Genomic DNA, 19,706 nt, shown 5'->3' on the forward strand with positions numbered 1-19,706 from the left:
TATTAACATTTGCTTCCAGACGTTCCAGACGTGGTGTAGATATGTCGACGATATTTTTACCATAATACCACGTGGTTCTGAAACGGTACTACTAGAATACCTCAACTCTCTATCCAATTTCATCAAGTTTACCGTAGAATCAGAGGTGGACGGTTCGCTCCCGTTTCTGGACGTGCTAGTGCATCGCGTAGGCCCACATCTAGAGACCTCAGTATACCGCAAACCCATGTGGTGCGGTCAATTCACCAACTACGGGTCCGGCCACGCTCCAAGCCATCTCAATAGCACTGCCCGCACCCTGTTCTCCAGGGCCTGGAGCCATTCCAGCACCGACACAATTAGACGTAACGAGATCTCCCGTGTGAAGGCGGACTTAACCAGATGCGGTTATCCATCCCATGTACTAAACAGATGCTTGTTACAGGCACAAGAACTTACTTCCAACCCAAGACCTCCGAAGCAAGTCGGCATATCATCCGCCTACATTCCGTACTATCCAGGAGTGTCAGGACGTATCTCGAAGATCCTGAGAAGTTACAACATAAAATGTGTACAATTACCAGGTAGGAACCTACGTTCACTTGTCTCCAGTGTGAAGACCCCTGTCACACCTGGCTTACGCAGCAATGTAGTGTACCGTATCACCTGTAGGGCCTGTAACAGTTGCTACGTAGGTGAGACATCGAGACGTCTCCAGGATCGCCTCACGGAACACGACAGAGCAATCCGGCTTGCCGAAACTGACCAGTCCGCGCTTGCAGAACATTTTTGGGCTACCAACCACGATCTTGACCCCAAGCGCGACTTTGAGATAGTGGACCACGCGCGACACTTTCGCCACCGCCTATGGCTAGAGTCACTAAACATAATGAACAACCCTAAGGCATTAAATCGCCAGAAAGGCATGCGTATACATCCAATCCTGGAGACAACCGTTTTATTGATGGATGATCACTGGCGCAAGGCAGCACACGTCCGTGCTACAACAATGACGAATGAGTAACGTGCCACACTTTGCTTGTAATGTATTTAAAAAAATTCTGTCAGTTGAGAAAGGGACACGAGTTCCGAAAGCTTCTGGAAATATTTTATTTTATTTTATTTTACTGGGTATACTTTAAATAAATATCTGTTATATATATATATATATATATATATATATATATATTACATAAAAATATATATACATTTTTTATTTTATTATTATTTATTTAATTTTTTTAACATAACAACCTTTAATGAGCTTGATATTTCATTTCAGAACTTGATTTATTTATTATTTGATTAATTTATTCATTATAATTAGCTGATGACTGTTCAATTTATAAATTTAAACCTTGAGTCTGGTTTGGTGTCTTTGGGTTTCAGTATGCCTTTGTCTTGATTCTGGCGCTTCTCGAAGTGAGGTGATAATAATAATAATAATAATAATAATAATAATAATAATAATAGTAAAATAAAATAAATAAATAAAATTTCAGTTCCATTTGTAGTGAAAGTGATATTACTGTCTACTATTGCAAGTGTTTTTTTTTTTTTTTTTTTTTCCCTTTTAAATATATGTACCAGGACTGTGCAATGGGATATGAAAATCCGGGTGTTTGCATCCCCTCTTGCACTTCCCTGACGTATTACAAAACTATTTATTTAATAATTTATCATATTCCACAGTTTTAAAGTATGCTGCTGCTGAAAATGACTTATCTGTAAATTAAAAATCCTACAAGCAAGTAGTTATTACAAAAAAGTCCTTGTAGACATTTTTTTTATTATAAATAATATTTAAGAAATAAATTATTCAGTTGCAAATTAAAAGAAAACAAAAAAACTATGCATTTCATGCTTCAAAAAAAAAAAAAAAACCCCAACAACAAGAGGGGGGGGGGGGGAAACCCACTCAGCATTGCCTTCATCCATTAGTCAGAGATTTTGAAAAGGTGGCAGTCACTCTCCTCTAGCGAGCACAAAATCCTTTGTGGCCAAGCATGAAAATGCAAACTTAGTGCTTTTCTGTTGTTCGTTTAATTTCGTTTGGGTAGTACAAAACGTACTTCACACTCTAGAAACACAACAGCTTAATCGACAAACAGAGAATATCAACGGCCGAAGTCACGAATTAACAACTTACATTTTCTCGAGCCGGTACTTATCTGTATAGTACTGCCACCTATTGCCAATAAATATTATTAAACCATTGCTGATTTTTAAGGAATTTATTATCCGCCCAATTGTTTTTGAAAGTTAATCGTATAGCCTAATAATCGGGGTCGCTTAATGTCTTTCGAGTTTCCAAATATTTCTTTTAAATTACTTCACTTTTGAGTGATCACAAATTTAGCCTCATTCAAAATGTGACTCTTTAAAAGTCATCGCTCAAAATTTTGTATACTGCTCACGCAAAATTTCCTATATTCACTAAATACCAAATGTACGAATGCATTAAGGTATTTAATTTTAAAATTTCAGTAGGAAAAGTTAACAAAAAAAAAAATAATAATAATAAATCAATACAGTATTTAACACACACTAATCGTCGGGGGACCGACGTGGGTGGGGTAACAAATTGAAGTGCGGGTCTCTGACCAGGGAAAGGTTGATTGGCCTTGTGCGGTTCAAATCTTACGCCTCTGCTCATAAAAAAAAAAGTACAGTATGTTAAAAATTGTGGGACGTTTGTTGCAAAATAAGATAAAGAGTCATATAAACATGTGTCTGATTCTAAAATATTAAAATTCAATAACCACAGTTGTCGGAATTTTACAAAAATTACTGAGGAATTTTGCATAGTAAAAAACAAAATTAATAAATAATAATAAGTAGAACATGTCTAGTAAATTGGTTATTCATTGAATGGACGTCTGCAGGTTCTTATTTATTGTCATTATTTTTTTAAAACTTCATAACCTAACCATTTTTTTTTTTTAATTCAACCACAGCTACATAGTCGTTCAGAAATGGTCACATGTGTTACGAGTTTCTCGTAAGTCTTTCTTCATATTTTAACCCTTTTGTTGTGGAACTTATATGTCCCTCATTTTGGGGGGCAAAATCATTAATAAATAAATAAAATAACAAAAGAGTATACTGATATTTCTATATCAATATACTGTGTATGTATAGATATATTTCTAATGCCTCTATCCCTCCCAACATTAACAAGAAGAAAATACCCTTCTGGTGCATATCAATATTTACTGCTATTTGGTATTTTTTTCTATCCTCGATTGGGGTCCACCATCATTAATATCCGTTATTTACAAATTTGATATATTTAATCCTCTGCTGGGGCAATCCCAACCGAGGATAGAAAATATCATTAATAAATATTAATGCAACTTTCATGAAATTTTAATGAGGATGTGTGCAGGAGATACATTCACAGTCAGCAGCATCTTTATATCTCTGTTCTGAAGACAATTGGAGACCAAAAGTCCATAACGTCTATTATAGCATCCTGAGGGTCAATAATTTTGGAACAATCCATCAAAATGGAGCTTGCTGACATTCATATCAGGAAGTTCTATTTTGAAGTTCTAGTGGCACGTTCATCTATAATAGTTCAGCTAATGTAAAACAATAGAAGTCCAGAAACAATATTATTTATTTCAGTTCAAATACATGTACTTTTATTCCGAGCAATGAACAATAGTTATATTTTTCGAAATTACATATTTCATCAGGTGTGGGAACAATAACAACAATGCGAACTGTTTTACAGATATATAAAAGTGTTAGATTCAGTACCATCACTGGATGAAATACTTTGCACAATGTGGACACATTCATACATATTGTAAATTACTCACAGATGTATATCAACAGTTATTTCTATTATATGTGAAAACGTGCATGTGTAAAGGCATTAGGTTTGCAAGAAATACAAATATCTTCGATAGTGCATCACATACACTTCCCGGATCCGGTACCAAATTGGGAAAATACATCCATAAAGAACGAGATATGAAGAAGCATTAAGTACAAATACCTTGATACAACATTTGTTTAAAACAGACAGATCGTTTTCTAGATTACTACTGTTTAGTTTCTTTTTTTTTTTCTTTTTCCCTTTTTTTTTTTTTTTACAATGACAAAAAAATAATATTTCTTTGTTAAGAGAGAAATAATATAGCTGGTCTGCTAAATCTCCATTATAGAAAAATTACTGTTTTAAGTGAACAAATCAAGAGTTTTAAAATGGAGAAAAGGGAGGGACTGAAAAAAAAAAATGTTAAAAATGGCAATAATAATCAAGAGCATTGCAGCTTATTAAAATAAACCTTCCCAAAATATATAATTTTTCTTAAATGTATACTTCATAAAATTAAAACAGCAAAAACTTACAAGTGAAAGTTAGCCCCTCTATTTCTCTATTTCCGAACAATGTACATGAAAATAATGATGAAGCGATTGAAAACTAAAATGAATTAATTGCCCGATTAGCCACTATCCACATACACAGGCTCTGCATATCTATTGCAACTTTATTCTGCACACTAAGTAACATAAAATGATGCAGATGCATGAATAAGAGCTATCAAACACTTGGTACAGAATTGGTATCACAAGCAAGGGCGGATTTATACCGGGGACGCCAGTAGGCATGTAAGCAGCCACTCTCACCCCAACTTCCGAGGTTCCAATAAGACATTCGAAAATACGATCATTTAAGCGTAGGTACCTAGATAAATCCATTTCTGTGTTTAGCCGATCATCACTGCCTATTTGAAAGTAGGCAGCAATCAGGAAACAGCATCTCTACACTAATGTTCAATAGTATCACTTGTATTAGTGTTATATTAGATAGTAAATAGCTATAAACATATATAAATATTAGCAGATCCATGTTTTACAGAATCAACAAGCAGCGTACGTAAAATGCGCTGGTTCATCAATTATGCCATTTGGATACTTTATACTTATTAAATAAAGGCATTCAACATTTTAGAAGGACCGTTATCTTTTCCAGCATTTTTTTATAAAACGGGGGCCACGTATATATAAACACTATTAAATATCATTCCTTATATTCGAAATTATTATTTCGCAAACCTAATTTTATTGTACAGTGGCAGACATTTTCTTATGTCCTCTAAGAGATACTAGAACTACGCTTACAGAAGCGATCAGAATTCATCAGCGCCATATGTCCCTTCCCGAACAGCCAACGAATACTGGCACCAAACAAACTTATGATCGCAGTACTGCCACATAATCCAACCCATGAGGTCGAAGTCTGAACACGTCAACTCTTCTCTTGACACATCGCCGAATATTGGTCTTTCTACAAGAAGAGGCCCAAAGTGCGAAGCAAAGAAAGAACTGTTCATCTCAAACTGGGCACTCCTAGCACTGCAGGTAAAGGATATCATGGATATCGTAGATATCCATGATATCCTTTACTATCCTATATCTACGATATCATGGTTCAGGGATATCTACGATATCCTGAACGTTATGTTATCTTATTTGGTTTTTAGGAGCATTAGCAACTAAGGCCATATTGCTCCGGGGATATGCGGTGGTCATTCCCTGACCTTTCCGCATCCTCCGTATTTGGTGGTCACGGGCTCGAACCCCGGTATAATCAAGAAGCGTGTGCTACGCACTGCTGCTCCTGCCCACCTGGCTACGGAGGCGCCGATATCCTGAACAAGCGCGGTACTATAACCATTCGCGACAATCCTAACTAACCATTCGCGACAAGCATCACTGTGCGATATGAATGCCACAAACGAAGGAAGGTCTTTATTACTAAGAAGGATCTTTCCAATTACCAATAATAATAAATAAATATATATATATATATATATATATATATTTTTTTTTTTTTTTTTAAAGAAACAGAATGACTAATTTTGCGGATAAGAAGCAGGGGTGGACTAGCCCAGGTGCAGGAACGGACTATCCAAGAATCCATCCAAATTTTTTGTTCGCCGGATCGCTTACCGGGGCCAACAACAAATTTGGGTCCTCAACTAATAGTCATGACATAAGTAATTCAGATGGGGCCAAAGTTGTCGGGGGGGGGGGGGGCAGGACTATAATCTGCCAGTTCAACCTTGGTTAGAAGTGAATAAATTCAAAGAATGAGTAGAAAAATATGGCACTGTTAAAGCATTATCATCTAACTATGAAAGATGAACTGGAAGTAAAGAATTCCAACGAATACCAGTCCATAACATCGCTAGAATAATAGAAACGTAATTATGTTCAGAAATGGATGGTTGGCCAAGATACCTATGAAACAGAGCTCAAGAGAATATAAAAAAAAAAAAAAAATGACTGTCGCGAAATTTCATGAATCGCCGTGAAGTATTAAGTTATATTCGTAACATGTACAATGCAAATTGAATCAATGCCTCTTTCTTAAGGGCTACTTCTTAAGAAAACTATAGTGTATTTCAGGTTAACTTGAGACTGGCTTAGTGGGTGCATGGGTCGAATTGAACCGCGGGGAAGAAATAATTTTGGACATTAATTTTGTTCTTAAAGCTTGAATCTATGACGAACCGGACATGCTTTCAGATAATAATTTACCTACTGTCAGATTAATAGCAATTATTAACTTTTATAAATTATAATTAAAACTTAAGGCCAATGTGAGACAATAAATCGACATATTTCACAGCGAATTTCACGGAAGGATATGTTCAACGTGTTTTCATGTTGCCCGGTCATGATATAATAATAGTATGACATCGGTCTCAACTCAACCCGAGACACACGACAGTTGGAAATAGCTCCCGTTGGGAAGAAGTAAAAAATCAACTCTTGTAATGGATTTTCCTATTCCAACTAAGGGAGAATTAATGCTGATCAAACTATTTGGCTTATGTCGCGTAAAATATTTGGTGGAAACAATTTCGAATAGGGAGCCTTCCAAGTACATATTCGGATGATGCTCAAGGAAAATAAAAATTAGCGAAAATTAAGTTAAAAAGAATCAACGAATTTAGAGGGAAGGCTTTTCGTGCTACGATAGAGCTATCAAACAACTGCACAAGAGGGAATAGCCCAGTCTGTAGGCAGCATTCAGCAAACTAAGTTTTCTACTAAATGCAGCGATTATATTGCGGAGATCCTTCACGAGTTGTCTCAGTATTGCACTGCTCACTGAAATAAAAAAACACTGTTCCAGTGGAGAAGCATAGCACACTGCTATTTATTTACAGTAATGAGAAAGCAGTAGCAGCTCAAGGGCATTAACTAAGCCTACCTACTCCATAATCACATTATATAGTGAGCGAGCAGAAGTGAAGCCCATAGGAAGGGGGTTCAAGGTTTAGCATTAGGTCTTCTTTTCTATAGCGTTAGTGCAGAGTAGGAAATCAAATGTATGCCCTTGAGCTGCCTATTTCCCCCTTACAATAAAAAGGCCTCCGTAGCCGAGTGGGCAGGAGCGGGAATGCAGTAGCACACGCTCTTTGAGTAGACCGGGGTTCAAGCCCCTGACTGCTGAATACGGTCGATCTGCCAACCCGCACTGGACCAGCGTGGCAGATTATGGTCCATTTCCCTCAGCATGAATTGTTGAGGAGGCTTTCATCCTGCAGTGGGTTGATAATGGCTGCATTTTACTTTACTTTTACTATAAAAATGTACCGGACATGGCGAATGGTATATATTTTAAATAACAAGCACTTTTCAACTAGAGAAGTATAGAGCATTGATCTGAGATAAAGGGGCAACGGGCGGCGAAGGACATTCACAATATGAAATAAATGAACTCAACAGCAAATTTATTTGCACACTACTACGTGTGTGTGTTCATGAATCAGGATGGCCCCTAGGCAATCGCCCATCTACACCTAGAAATCCTGTGATGGTGTAGAAAATCTACAAAATGAGCTTGAAAAAGTGTGAAGTGTACGTATGTGAGGGCAGCGTTGTATTCTGTTGTTGTTTGTATCAGGCAACTTTACCACTAGGGAGCAGCTAACGCCTCCTGGGCAGCTGCTGTCTAGTGCCCGTCCTTGGCATAAGGAGCAGGACCCGGATCTACTATCTCTCTCTCTACTGCACTAATCCCGTATCCCCCAGAGGTAGTGCAATACCGTCGGATGCCAGCATAAAACAATCCCCTACCCAGGATGCCCAGTCCCCGGTATCAGCTTAAAAAAAAAAAAAAAAAAAACTAACTGGTAGGATAACAGTAAATTACCCAGGTAATCTGGGAAAAATTGTTAACAGCGTGTAACAAGAACTGCCGTAAAAGAAAAAAAATTCTCAAGATGGTATGTAAACATTAAATTCCATAGAGCAAAGTCCATCATACAGTTCCAAATGCATCACCGTATACAAGAATATCACAGATTCACCGCGACTATGAAATGCATGAGCTCAAGAGAAGTCTCTTCTTAAACACCAAGGCTGAGAAGTCCTGAAAAGCAGCAAAACAATCTGAGGATCGAAGAAGCACTGCAACATTATCCTGCGTCAAATCTGGAACCCGCGAAAACAGGTTTAAGCGTTCCATTTCATATTGCACGCACTGAAACATAACATGCTCCCAAGTTCCACATGAACAAAATGGATCCCTTTCCAACCAGGCGTTTGAACAATTTATCTTTGATTGAACTATGTCCAGTCATCAGGAAAGAAGTATGCATCGTTGGAGAAAACTAAGGTGTAACAGCGAGGGAAGAGGATAACTCCACCTGTTGAATAAACCTCTTTGTAACAGACCCATAACTACTGTCGTTCCAACTATTCTGCCACACTGCCATCAAGGCAAATCATTTTGATCAGCTAATGGAGAAACGGGCAGCTCCTCACAGATTATTTGCTGATGCAGTTAGGCAGAATTTGGTCTGTGAGAATTCTAATGGTGATACTATTGTTAGGGAGGCTACTGTGAGGCACGCAATGGGTGTTGCAGCTGCAGATAAGGTTGTGCCTGTGTCCTCGGTTAGTCCGCGTGGTATTTCGGACCCTAAAACATTGTTATACTTAGATCTACAGAGAATTCTGCTTTGACTTCGAGTCAAGACGTCAGGAATGCGGTGGCAGATACAATTAAGAAGGATTATAAGAATATGAAGATTAAAAATATTCGTCTCCTGAGGAATAAAGGGGTTTTATTAGAAACCACAAACTCAGAAGATGCAACTAGGACAGGGAATGTTTCAGCTTTAAAGGAGGTTGGTCTATAGATCGAGAGGCCTAAAATGTCAGATCCAACAGTGCTTCTATACGGGGTGCCCAAAGAGTTTACAATAGACGAAATCCTGGAGGATTTATACTATAAAAATTTTAAAGATTATGAATTTACCCAGGATGAGGTAAAAGATGAAGTAACATTCAGATTTAATTCTGGATCTGGAACTAATGCAACAAATTGGGTCATTGGTTTCAGCCCTCGATTATATAAATGCTTGTTTCATAATGAAAGAATTTTCCTTGGATTCGGTTCCCATAGGTTTCGGAAATTCACGGTGGTGAACAAGTGTTTTAGATGTCTGGGTTTTGGACATGGTGCACAGTCATGTTCACACAAGACTGTTTCTTGTGGTCACTGTGCTAATGGGGGTCATGTTTTCGCTGAGTGCCCTCACAAGGAGGACCCTCCACAAAGTATTAATTGTAAGAGAAGAAACAGAGATTGTAATCACTCCGTAAGGGACATTAAGTGTCCTGAGTACATGGGAGCAGTGGAATTAGCAACATGCGCATCAGTCATGGATAATAACTCCTTCTGTGATTTTACCTCTGGAGCTTTGCAAGGACATAGTGATTTAAAAATTTTGCAAATAAATGGTCAGCGCTGTCGGCCAGTTGCTGATGAAATAAGGGTGATTGCCTTGGAGCATTGTATAGACATTGTTTGTATCCAGGAGCCATTTTATTCTTCACAAGTGGGAGGGGCAGCCCATAAGATTATGGGTTTTCCTTCCTCTACTAGAATAGTAGAAGCTGCTGTTTTTGCAAGAAGAACTGTTCTCAGAGCCTTTCTTTGAGAGGCAACCCTTGATACCGGAACACACACGTGTTTTGTACAGTGTTTCCTCAACTGTATTCTGAACAAATATATATATACTAGGATAATTATATATGAGAATGAAAATGTACATAAAATTGTATATAAATTATTGTATATGTTTCTTGAGATTGTACATAATATTTGGGTGTGTAAAGCTCAGGAATACTATGCGAACTCTCTACATGGAAATCGCCTTGAGGAACTTTTATAGCCGTACTCTACAAGCTCAGATTCTGCTAGGGAAGAAATTAAATCAGACTATATATTTCCTGAACAGTTAGACTACGGGACAGTCTTTACAATTGTATAAAACAGAAATACATGTAACTATTGGTAAGTAACAACTAATATTGCTGTAAAAACGACTGTAAATAATTTACAAATTCTGTTGCTAGAACTGATCAGAGAGAGTGGTAAACCTCACTGGAATGTAAATAGTGTAATCAATGTTAACAGTTTATTTCCTTGTTAATGCTAAAGTTAATAGGGTAACTGATATATAATGCTATTGAAAACTGCAGTTCTTTAAAAATGTTTGTCTTGGCTGTGTGACTTCAATGGGTTTTTGGAGCTGCAGTCTTGGTGTTTTTTTTTTTTTTTTTTTTTTGCGGGCTCTAAGGCTTGGACAGCCTGGGAGCGGGATAGCTGGCACCCACTGGTATTGCACTACCTCCAGTGGGTGCGGGATTTTGTGTACTTTGGCATGTAAGAGGTTAAAAAAAAAGGAAGAAAGAAAGGAAGAAAGGGGAAAAGAAGAAAAAACCCAGGCCCAGCTACTCGTGCATGTGGGCAGGCACCAGGCAGCAGCTGCCCAGCTGTTGGCTGCTCCTTTGCAGAGGTCCTACATTCAATACAGATCCACTAGGTGGAGATGGGCTATGCCTAGGGGCCCCTTGATACCGGAACACACACGCGTTTTGTACAGTGTTTCCTCAACTGTATTCTGAACAAAAATATATATGCTAGGATAATTATATATGAGAATGAAAATGTACATAAAATTGTATATAAATTATTGTATATGTTTCTTGAGATTGTACATAATATTTGGGTGTGTAAATAAATGAAAAAAAAATTAAAAGCCATCAAGGCACTTCTCACATTCTAGTCTTCTCAACCTTAATATCAGCAGCAGGATCAGTAGATACACATGTATTCATAATGGTAACTGAGATTCCCTTTTTAAGTTTGCAGATTAATCCTCTGAAAGGAATAAGAAAATCCAGAGGAACAGTACCCGCAAGAATCTGTAGGGTATTATTTGAAACAGTACGAGGAGCGTTCACAATAGCCAAAAGCATCGTACGTTGAAGTGATAGCAATTTTGTCCGGATTTTAACATTGGGAACTGCATGACACCAACTGCTGGCAGCATAAGCTGCTATAGGTAAGAATACAGTTTTGTAGTACAACATTAGAGTCATTTTGTTTAAATCCCACTCCGTTCTGGAAATTCTAATGACAGATAGTGAAATTTTTAAACGTTTGGCCAATTCTGTTTACATGGACTTGAAATCCTAAATTGTCATATAGTATCACTGCTAAATATTTCTTTTGCGACACGTAAGGGATTTGAATTGCTTTCAGAAGTTTAGGGGGTCTATGATGATCAAAACTGTCGTTTGAAAACCATAAAACTAGATTTACTTGAAGAAATCTTCAATTTATTAATTGCTGACCAATACAATATATCGTCGACGATAGACTGAGCACGCTCCCCCAGTATTAACTGTGATCTACCTGGCACCATAGTGACCAAATCATCTGCATATGAAATTAGTTCATATCCTTCATGCGGCCTGACCAACCACTGGTCAAGCATAGCATTCCAAAGAAGAGGGGCCCAAAACCGACCCCTGTGGACAACCTCGATACACCTGAGATGAACAGGAGAGATGTTTCGCACAAACTTTAACAAATCTGTCTTTAAAATAGGATCGCATAACCTGAAATATATAGTAATCACAATGTATTCTGTTGAATACATTCAGAAGATATAAATCAAAGAACTTCACAAGGACCTGGTTTTCAATTAAGTCCAATCCTGGACACTTTTTTTGTGTTTAACTTTGAGATTGCAGCACCCAAATCAATCAAGGTGAACAATTCCACATCAGTTGGACCTAAGTGATTTTCATTACTTGTACGAATCTCAGTCTGTTCTGCAATGTCAAATTCTGGAGAGTCCAAAGGGAATAAACTGGCAATTACCATCTCAAAAGAAGATATCCAATCAAACGACTCCTGGTTCCCAACGGTAACAATTTTTTAAATATAACCAGAAATTAATTTGTTTCTTGAAATCTTGTAAATCAAACCCCAAGGTTCAGAATTTCCCACCTGTTTAACCAATTCCTGACAACACTATGATTTACTCCTCGTAATAGCTCGGTGTAATTGTTTCCGTTTTTCTCTGTACACCTCCTTGAATGTATGGAAGCCTTGACGAAACAAATTAAATCTCTGATAAGCTCGTCGAGCGTGTTGAGATTGCTGTCGTAGGACAGACAATTCAGGGGTCCACCAAGGGACAGGGGTTCTTTTAATTTGTTTTCTTTTAGCTGAATACTCCGTAGTGTTGAAAATGTTGTACTAAGTAAAATATATCAGTTCCTCAGCTGAAAGACCACTAAGGTCAACAAAAGAATCACTGTTAAAATTTAAGTCCAAAGAATGTTTAAACTTGACACATTTGATGCTATTTATTGAGAATCTCCTCAGATCTTGAATCACAATTTTCTGTTAGACCTCAACCTGGACGTGTTGAGGTCTAACAGAAAAGGTTATGGCTCTGTGACCATTGTTCACCAAGTCAGTAATTATATTCCAATCGGTAATAAAATTAGCAGATCTAACAGAAGTGAGAGTAACCTCAATATCTGATTCGCCGTTAAGGGTAGAAAACGGTATAAGGCCTATTCTGGAGATTCTGAACATACAGGTTATATGATAAAATATAACCTTCCAAATGAACACCCCTGTCATCCGTGAAACCACTATGCCAAAATAATTATTTTGCATTAAAATTAGCAGTGATGATTAAATTACAATTTGCAAATTTTCAGAGCAGCCATGTTTATCGCTCATGGCTTGCTACAACAAGCAACTGCTCACAAAGTTAGCAATGGTTATCAAAAAATATTTGATATCTTAGTATTTCTAGGTGACTTCTGAACTTACAATTTCAGTACTCATTAAAAGAATCCAGAATCTAAAATAATAGCACTGCAATAACAGGAATATGAGATCTACAGATTTATACCAAGCTACTTGCAATGTCTTGGTTACGCTAGCTGTTGTCATACTTAGTCTGAAAAGCTGCACGAGTTCAGATTCACCAGTTATTCAGCCTTTCAGTTTCCAAGGTTCTCCAAGAGTTGGTCAGAAAATATCCGTTGCGTGCCTTGTCACAACTGCAGAAGGACTTCTAACTTTTACTTGGACTAAGGATGGTGAAGTAGTTAAAGAAAAACCTGGTATTCGTATAAAACATGATCCAGAGTTTTCTGTCTTAGCTGTTGATCCAGTGAATTTGCAGAGTGATGGGAACTACACATGCACTGTCACAAATGCATTTGGTTCGTCACAGTACACTGCACTCCTCAAAGTTGAAGCTCCTCCAAGTTGGTTAGAAGAGCCTTCTGATATCAAAGCAATGAAAGACAGTATGGTGTCTGTTCCCTGCAGAGCAACTGGATCTCCGCTTCCCCGCATTACCTGGAAAAGATATCCTTATTCAGAACAGGAAATCACTATTATGACATTTAACGGCACACTGCAGTTCTCCAAAATATCTTCCCGTGATAATGGAGCATACGAGTGCGAGGCTTCGAACGGAATATCACCAAGTCTCAAGAAAAACATTACAATCACAGTTTATGTACCTGCCAGATTCGAGGAAAAATTTGCGGTCGTGACGTCAAGGAAAGGAGAAAGCGCAAGGATGCAGTGCGAAGCGTTAGGGGACCAACCACTTTCGGTAACGTGGACTAGGGACAAAGTGAAGTTAACAAAGACTGGAGACAGCAGGTACGAGATCTTTGAAACACTCATGGCTAAAGGTATCGTATCAGAACTGATTATACGCACCACTGAAAGGGAAGATGGGGGGCTTTACACGTGCACCACCGAAAATGAGTACGGGAATGACGAGAGAAAGACCAGGCTGTTAGTGATGGAGACGCCAGCACCTCCACTTGATGTGAAAGTCCGTGAAGTATGGAGCCGAACAGCGAGTGTGTCATGGGCTTCTCCCTACAGCGGAAACAGCCCAATAAAAAAGTATATCCTTCAGTACTGGAGGGACCATGGTTCTCCTCACAGACTAAATGAGATTTCCGCACCCAGTTCTCAGTCTTCGGCGCTCATTAAAGATTTACATCCTGGAACGTCGTTTATTTTGAAAATAGTAGCTGAGAATGCTGTTGGTAGAGGAAATCCTTCAGAAGCTGTCAGATTCAAAACTGGAGAAGAAGAACCAAGTTTACCACCTGTTGATATTGTTGTGGAAGCGAGAGGATCGTCAACTATAAGGGTTGCGTGGAAGCCACCACCTAGAGACTCCTGGAATGGTCAACTCAAAGAGTACTATGTTGGATTCAAGACGCGTGACTCGACCCAACCGCCTTCATACAAAACAGTGCACTATATACCCGATGCCGAACAAGAATATTTTCTTACCCACCTTCTGAAGGCCACTGAGTATGTGGTGGTGGTAAAAGCATCCAACTCAGCAGGGGGAGGCCCATCGTCCCATGAAATGAATGTTCGAACTTTTGATGGAGATCTTCCACAATCTCCATCCTTATTCGTTCTATCTACTTCACCACATTCTGTAAGTCTTCGATGGACAACTCGAAAAACGGAACATCCAGTATCAGGATTCACTGTTTTCTTCAGGGAAGAATTAGGACATTGGCAAGAAGTGACTGTGCCTGCACCAGAAGACAATAGCTACACATTAACTAACCTACATGGAGGGAAAATGTATCAGATTTATGTTACGGCAACAAACCAGTTTGGAAGAGGTGACCCCAGTGAAATAGTTGCTGTTAAAACCAGAGAAAGAGGAGAGAGGAGGACGTTCTCATCATCTTACGGTCCCAATGGATCTGCGGCTTATCTGGATGTTGCTGTATTAGTGCCTGTTGCGGCATCGGTGCTAACGATATTTGTCGTGGTCCTTGTGGCTTGTATTTGTGTCAGGAAAATAAGAAGTAGACAAAATCTTGAAAGAGCATTAGCAGCCGAAAAACATCTGGCCATGATTGGAACCATGCAGCGTTATGTGGACATCGACAAGACCAGACCTCTTGTGGCCCCAGACCCTCTGGGTTCACCGGACCATTATCCTTCGCCATATGCCACAATTCCTATGGCAGATGATCCAGAGCTAGAAGGTAAAGATGGAATAAATCAAGAACTTAAAACATTCATTCCAAAGGATCCAAGGGACAGACCTGCTCCCTATCCAAAGACAGAATCCCTGAAGAGGAGAGGAGAGGAGAGGACCACATTTACGATTTACCTCAGTAAATCCTTCAACTGACGCTGTCGTGAGACACTTCTTAAAGTGTTCAGTATACTTATTACCCGACCACCTTTTTTTGTCACTTCAAATAAAGCTACTCTTAAAACTGTTGCTGTTTCTCCTAAGCTGTGGGATCATCCTGAAATGACGTGGACCAAGAGTAACATTAAAGTGACGTTAAATTTTTGAGTGATGGATATTCATCGGCGATTATCAGTGGTTGTTGCTCAATTGTGTGGATTTGACTCTTGGTTTATCCAAGCGTGGCGATGTGTGGATACGAACATGCGTCCACGTTTGAAGCACGTGGGATTTATTATGTTGAACTTTTTCACGACTACATTTGGATTACGTGAGTGACGAAAGAACTGACAACTCTTCTGTCATCGTAAGAAAAGAAAGTGTTGTCTTTATGTCATGTTGCCTGACCTTGTTAGTTAGTAACCAGCTGTGGCTGTTTTTTGGTCCACCATTTTTATGCAAAGAAACTTTGATAGATTTGTCAGTTACTTTGGAATTAAGGTGGGTACTGTTGCTGCACCCATTTTTACACAACCTAAGAGTGTTTGTATTAGTTAGTATTTTATATTTTTTCTGTAGACTTTATTTTATTTGCAGTAATGTTGTGCGAAGGGCGCCATCTTGTATCATAATGTTCCGTGTAAATTTTTATCTACCGTTTTAAGAAACACGTAAAATCGTTTCACTTTTTTTTTTCTTATATTTTCATAACTGTGTTTTGGAGTGAGATTTTTATAAAGGTATTGATACGTCCAGGATAATGCCAGGATGGTTTTACCGCCCAGTTCATGTATTGCCTGTAATTTGCAGTCTCGGAAGTAATACTCATCGCTAATGAGGTTCATTTTCAATCTGACTTAGAAATAAAGTCATTTGTTAATAAAAGTGTTAATAAAAATTTTGCACAGATCAAGTCCAATTTATGAAGAGCAATCTGCATATTCTCAGATGGAGGACTATACATTGACACAAGATAAAAAGAAAATGTACGTGCCGAAACTAGGACACAAGAAACATTAACAGAACACATTCCAGTAACAGAAATAATCACTAAATCCTGATTGCAAATAATTATTGCTGATTTTGGAGGTACATACCTTGCGACTACCACACGAAAACTAGTAGAAAAACCCATAATTTTGTAGGTCAGACTACAGCCTGAGCTGAATAGAAAGGTTTCTGGATACAAATAAGATCAAAGTTATTTTCTGTGGCCACCATTCGAATTTCATCCGAAGCCACTGAAGAACGTTGACTACTAATTTGTAGTATTTTGATTCCTCCAGATAACAAAGATACAGAAAAATCAAGATCAAATGAAGAGTAAACTGTATGATCTGTCTTCATTATTGAAGCAGTTACTTGCGTTATTCATACGCTGTTCTATCATTTCTACAGCTCTTTGATATTCAGGGCATTTACTGCCCCTAACTGAATGATCTGAATCTTTATTACGCCTCTTGCAATTAATGCATTGTGGAGGATCATTTTAATGCTGGCAGTCTGCAAAAACGTGACCGCCATTATACTACGTACAGGCTGAGGTTAAGCCCTAATTATGCCAAAAAAATATAGAAATTTCTTTGTTAAAAAAAAAAAAAAAAAAAAAAATCACAGCCAGGCAACACTCGGACATTTCATCTATCAACTAACTGGGAAATCGATTTTTAATTACATAAAAGACGACACCACTAAGGTAAAATTTTCTCCCAACCTTAGAATACAACTTCGATCTTCTAAAAGAAAAAGAGTGTCTTTTCAGCCACAGAACATTGAAACGATTTATTACTTATTTCACCAAGAGTGTTTTTTTTTACAAGAAAACAAAAGAACTATTAAAAAATGCCGTAGTGCAATTATTACATCTATTTTTATGATTATGTTAATCTGCTTAAAAAGTTCGCTGACAAAGTATTTCCAGAAATTATAGTCTACTTTGGAATGGGAAGAATGTTTTGCTGTTTTCATGTCATAGCCAAGTTAATCGGGCTAGAGCACGAGTGGGCAACCTTTACATATGGGTGGGCAAAAAAAAAAAGAAAAAAAAAAAGAAAACGACCGTGAGGTACACACGGGCCAAAATTTTAGCTTTCCACGATTTTTAGAATTATTCAAATGGTGTATAATGAAAAAAATATCATAAATAGTTTTGTTATTTATTGTAATACGTATACATACACGTACATATAATTAATTTTATTAATAAGAAAAACGAAATAAAAATACGATTACAGTAACAAAATACAACTACAATTCCAGTAACAAAAATTGAAATATTTTATTTTTATAATATTTAATGAGAGACTTGATATTGTTTATTTTTATTAGTGACTTGATATCTCGATCGATATATGTCTTAGCAATACGCAGGCTATTTTATAAATTTCCGTCAGAAATTCCATTAATTCAAAAATATATATAATAAATGGGGGGGGGCAGCTTATTATACATATTTTGAAACAACCGCGGGCTGGAACAGGCACGTTCGCGGACCAGAGTTGGCCCGTGGGCCGAAGGTTACCCATCCCTGGTCAGAGCAACCGACTATGTCCAGAAAATATGAACTTCGGACATGGTTGTTACCAAAAATTGATGTTTTTCATCTCCCACAAACAGGATTGCATAAATGGCTTACAGGAAACAATACATTTCGGGAGTCGAACAGTGGATTCACTTGTGGCATAATGTACGGATTCCCTATGGAATGTCTTCCTCAACATCTATACAATCTTACAGGAATATATTACGTTTATGCGAGTTTCGGGTTGAAAGGCCCCTATAAATGCTTTACGGGACAGCACAAAAGCGGTGTCAGTCTACGAGATTCCAGCGGCACATAGAAAAATTCTGAAAGATACTGTGGGTAGTGATATTTCAAGACATCGATGGTAAATTTGTCGGTGAATGTTCCATAAACCAAAAAAGCAGTGTCACAAATATTACTCCTTCTTCACAATTCGGTCCTCGCTACTTTGTACATATTCCAGATTTTGAAATAATTCCGTTTTCAGAAAATGTTTCAATGTTGCAAAACAGAATTGTTGAAGTGAAACAATAATAATAGTGCTTCTTATAATATAACAATTTTTGGAGTAGTCGCTTTACACTGATTTGGATAAATACATAAATGAATATTTTCATTAAAAACTAGAAAAATTAACTTTTGATCAAAAATACTGCACTTTCAGTTTCATTCAGATATCAATGTTTTAAATTCGTGTTTTACAATTCATTCGCGACTGTCTTGCTTCCTTATGAGAACCATTCATTCGAATGGTTCTCATAAGGAAGCAAGACAGTCGCGAACATTAGGATGACAACTCTCCAAAAAACCAATTATTTCGGTGAACCAAACGAGTTAAAAAAAAGAATTATTATGTCACTTAAAACTCATACGTAATAATTTAATACTCACGGTTTCATTTCGTACATAATTTATTAAGGTATTTAGCTTCTTACGACAACTGATAAATAAGAACATTAAAAAAAGTAGTTTATGATTACACTGTCATGGCAATTTTTGCTGAAACTGAATAATTTATTTTTATCTAGATAGTTCACAGATTAAAAAGGCCTCCCTCTTAGTGGTAGAACTAATGATGTATTGGTTGGATGAAAACCCATTGTCTTTTCTCAAGCTAAAAGCAAATGACAGTAGTCCCTGCTGAAAAATATTTTACTAATTGGTCGAATTTCTCACGTGACTTGACTAATCTCCCATGCTGGTTGCCCTGGTATTTGAAACTTTCGTCTGAGAATACAAACTTAAGTTTGGAGAAAGCCAAAGCATTCACACAAGGCAAAAACTAAACTTTACTCACGACAAATATTAAGATGGTCCCACACCGTACGTTTACAGTCAAAAACTACTATGCGACTATATAATCATAATTATCTGACGATATTAAAATATATTTCATTAATCTAATATTTTTGTTGTCTTTTTCATTAATATAAATGCAAATGCACAACTTTTCGAAAGACCTTACAAAGACGGGGAAAAGTTAAAACTCTTAGTTTATCATAAATATATATAAATTTATTTAACATTCTTATATTTAGTCCACTTTAATATTCTCTCTAACATAAAGCTAATAACAGCAATGAAATTCTTGCAAAGTAAAATAATTATTTTTATCGTTTAAATCAAATATTTCATTCTTTATCAATGTAACT

At 37.4% G+C, this 19,706-nt stretch overlaps 1 protein-coding gene across 1 annotated transcript; it reads left to right on the forward strand.

The window, feature by feature from the left end:
* The first annotated feature begins 13,220 nt into the window (after window positions 1-13,220).
* LOC150082895 (cell adhesion molecule Dscam1-like) lies at window positions 13,221-15,785 on the forward strand. The gene is given in 2 exon segments (XM_090378312.1): window positions 13,221-15,476; window positions 15,479-15,785. Coding segments are annotated over 2 exon segments (2,292 nt in total). The 3' UTR covers window positions 15,515-15,785.
* Window positions 15,786-19,706: the final 3,921 nt, after the last annotated feature.

Source organism: Mastigoproctus giganteus, chromosome 7, assembly GCF_048544385.1.
Source record: "Mastigoproctus giganteus isolate SK-2022 chromosome 7, ASM4854438v1, whole genome shotgun sequence".
NCBI lineage: Eukaryota > Metazoa > Arthropoda > Arachnida > Uropygi > Thelyphonidae > Mastigoproctus > Mastigoproctus giganteus.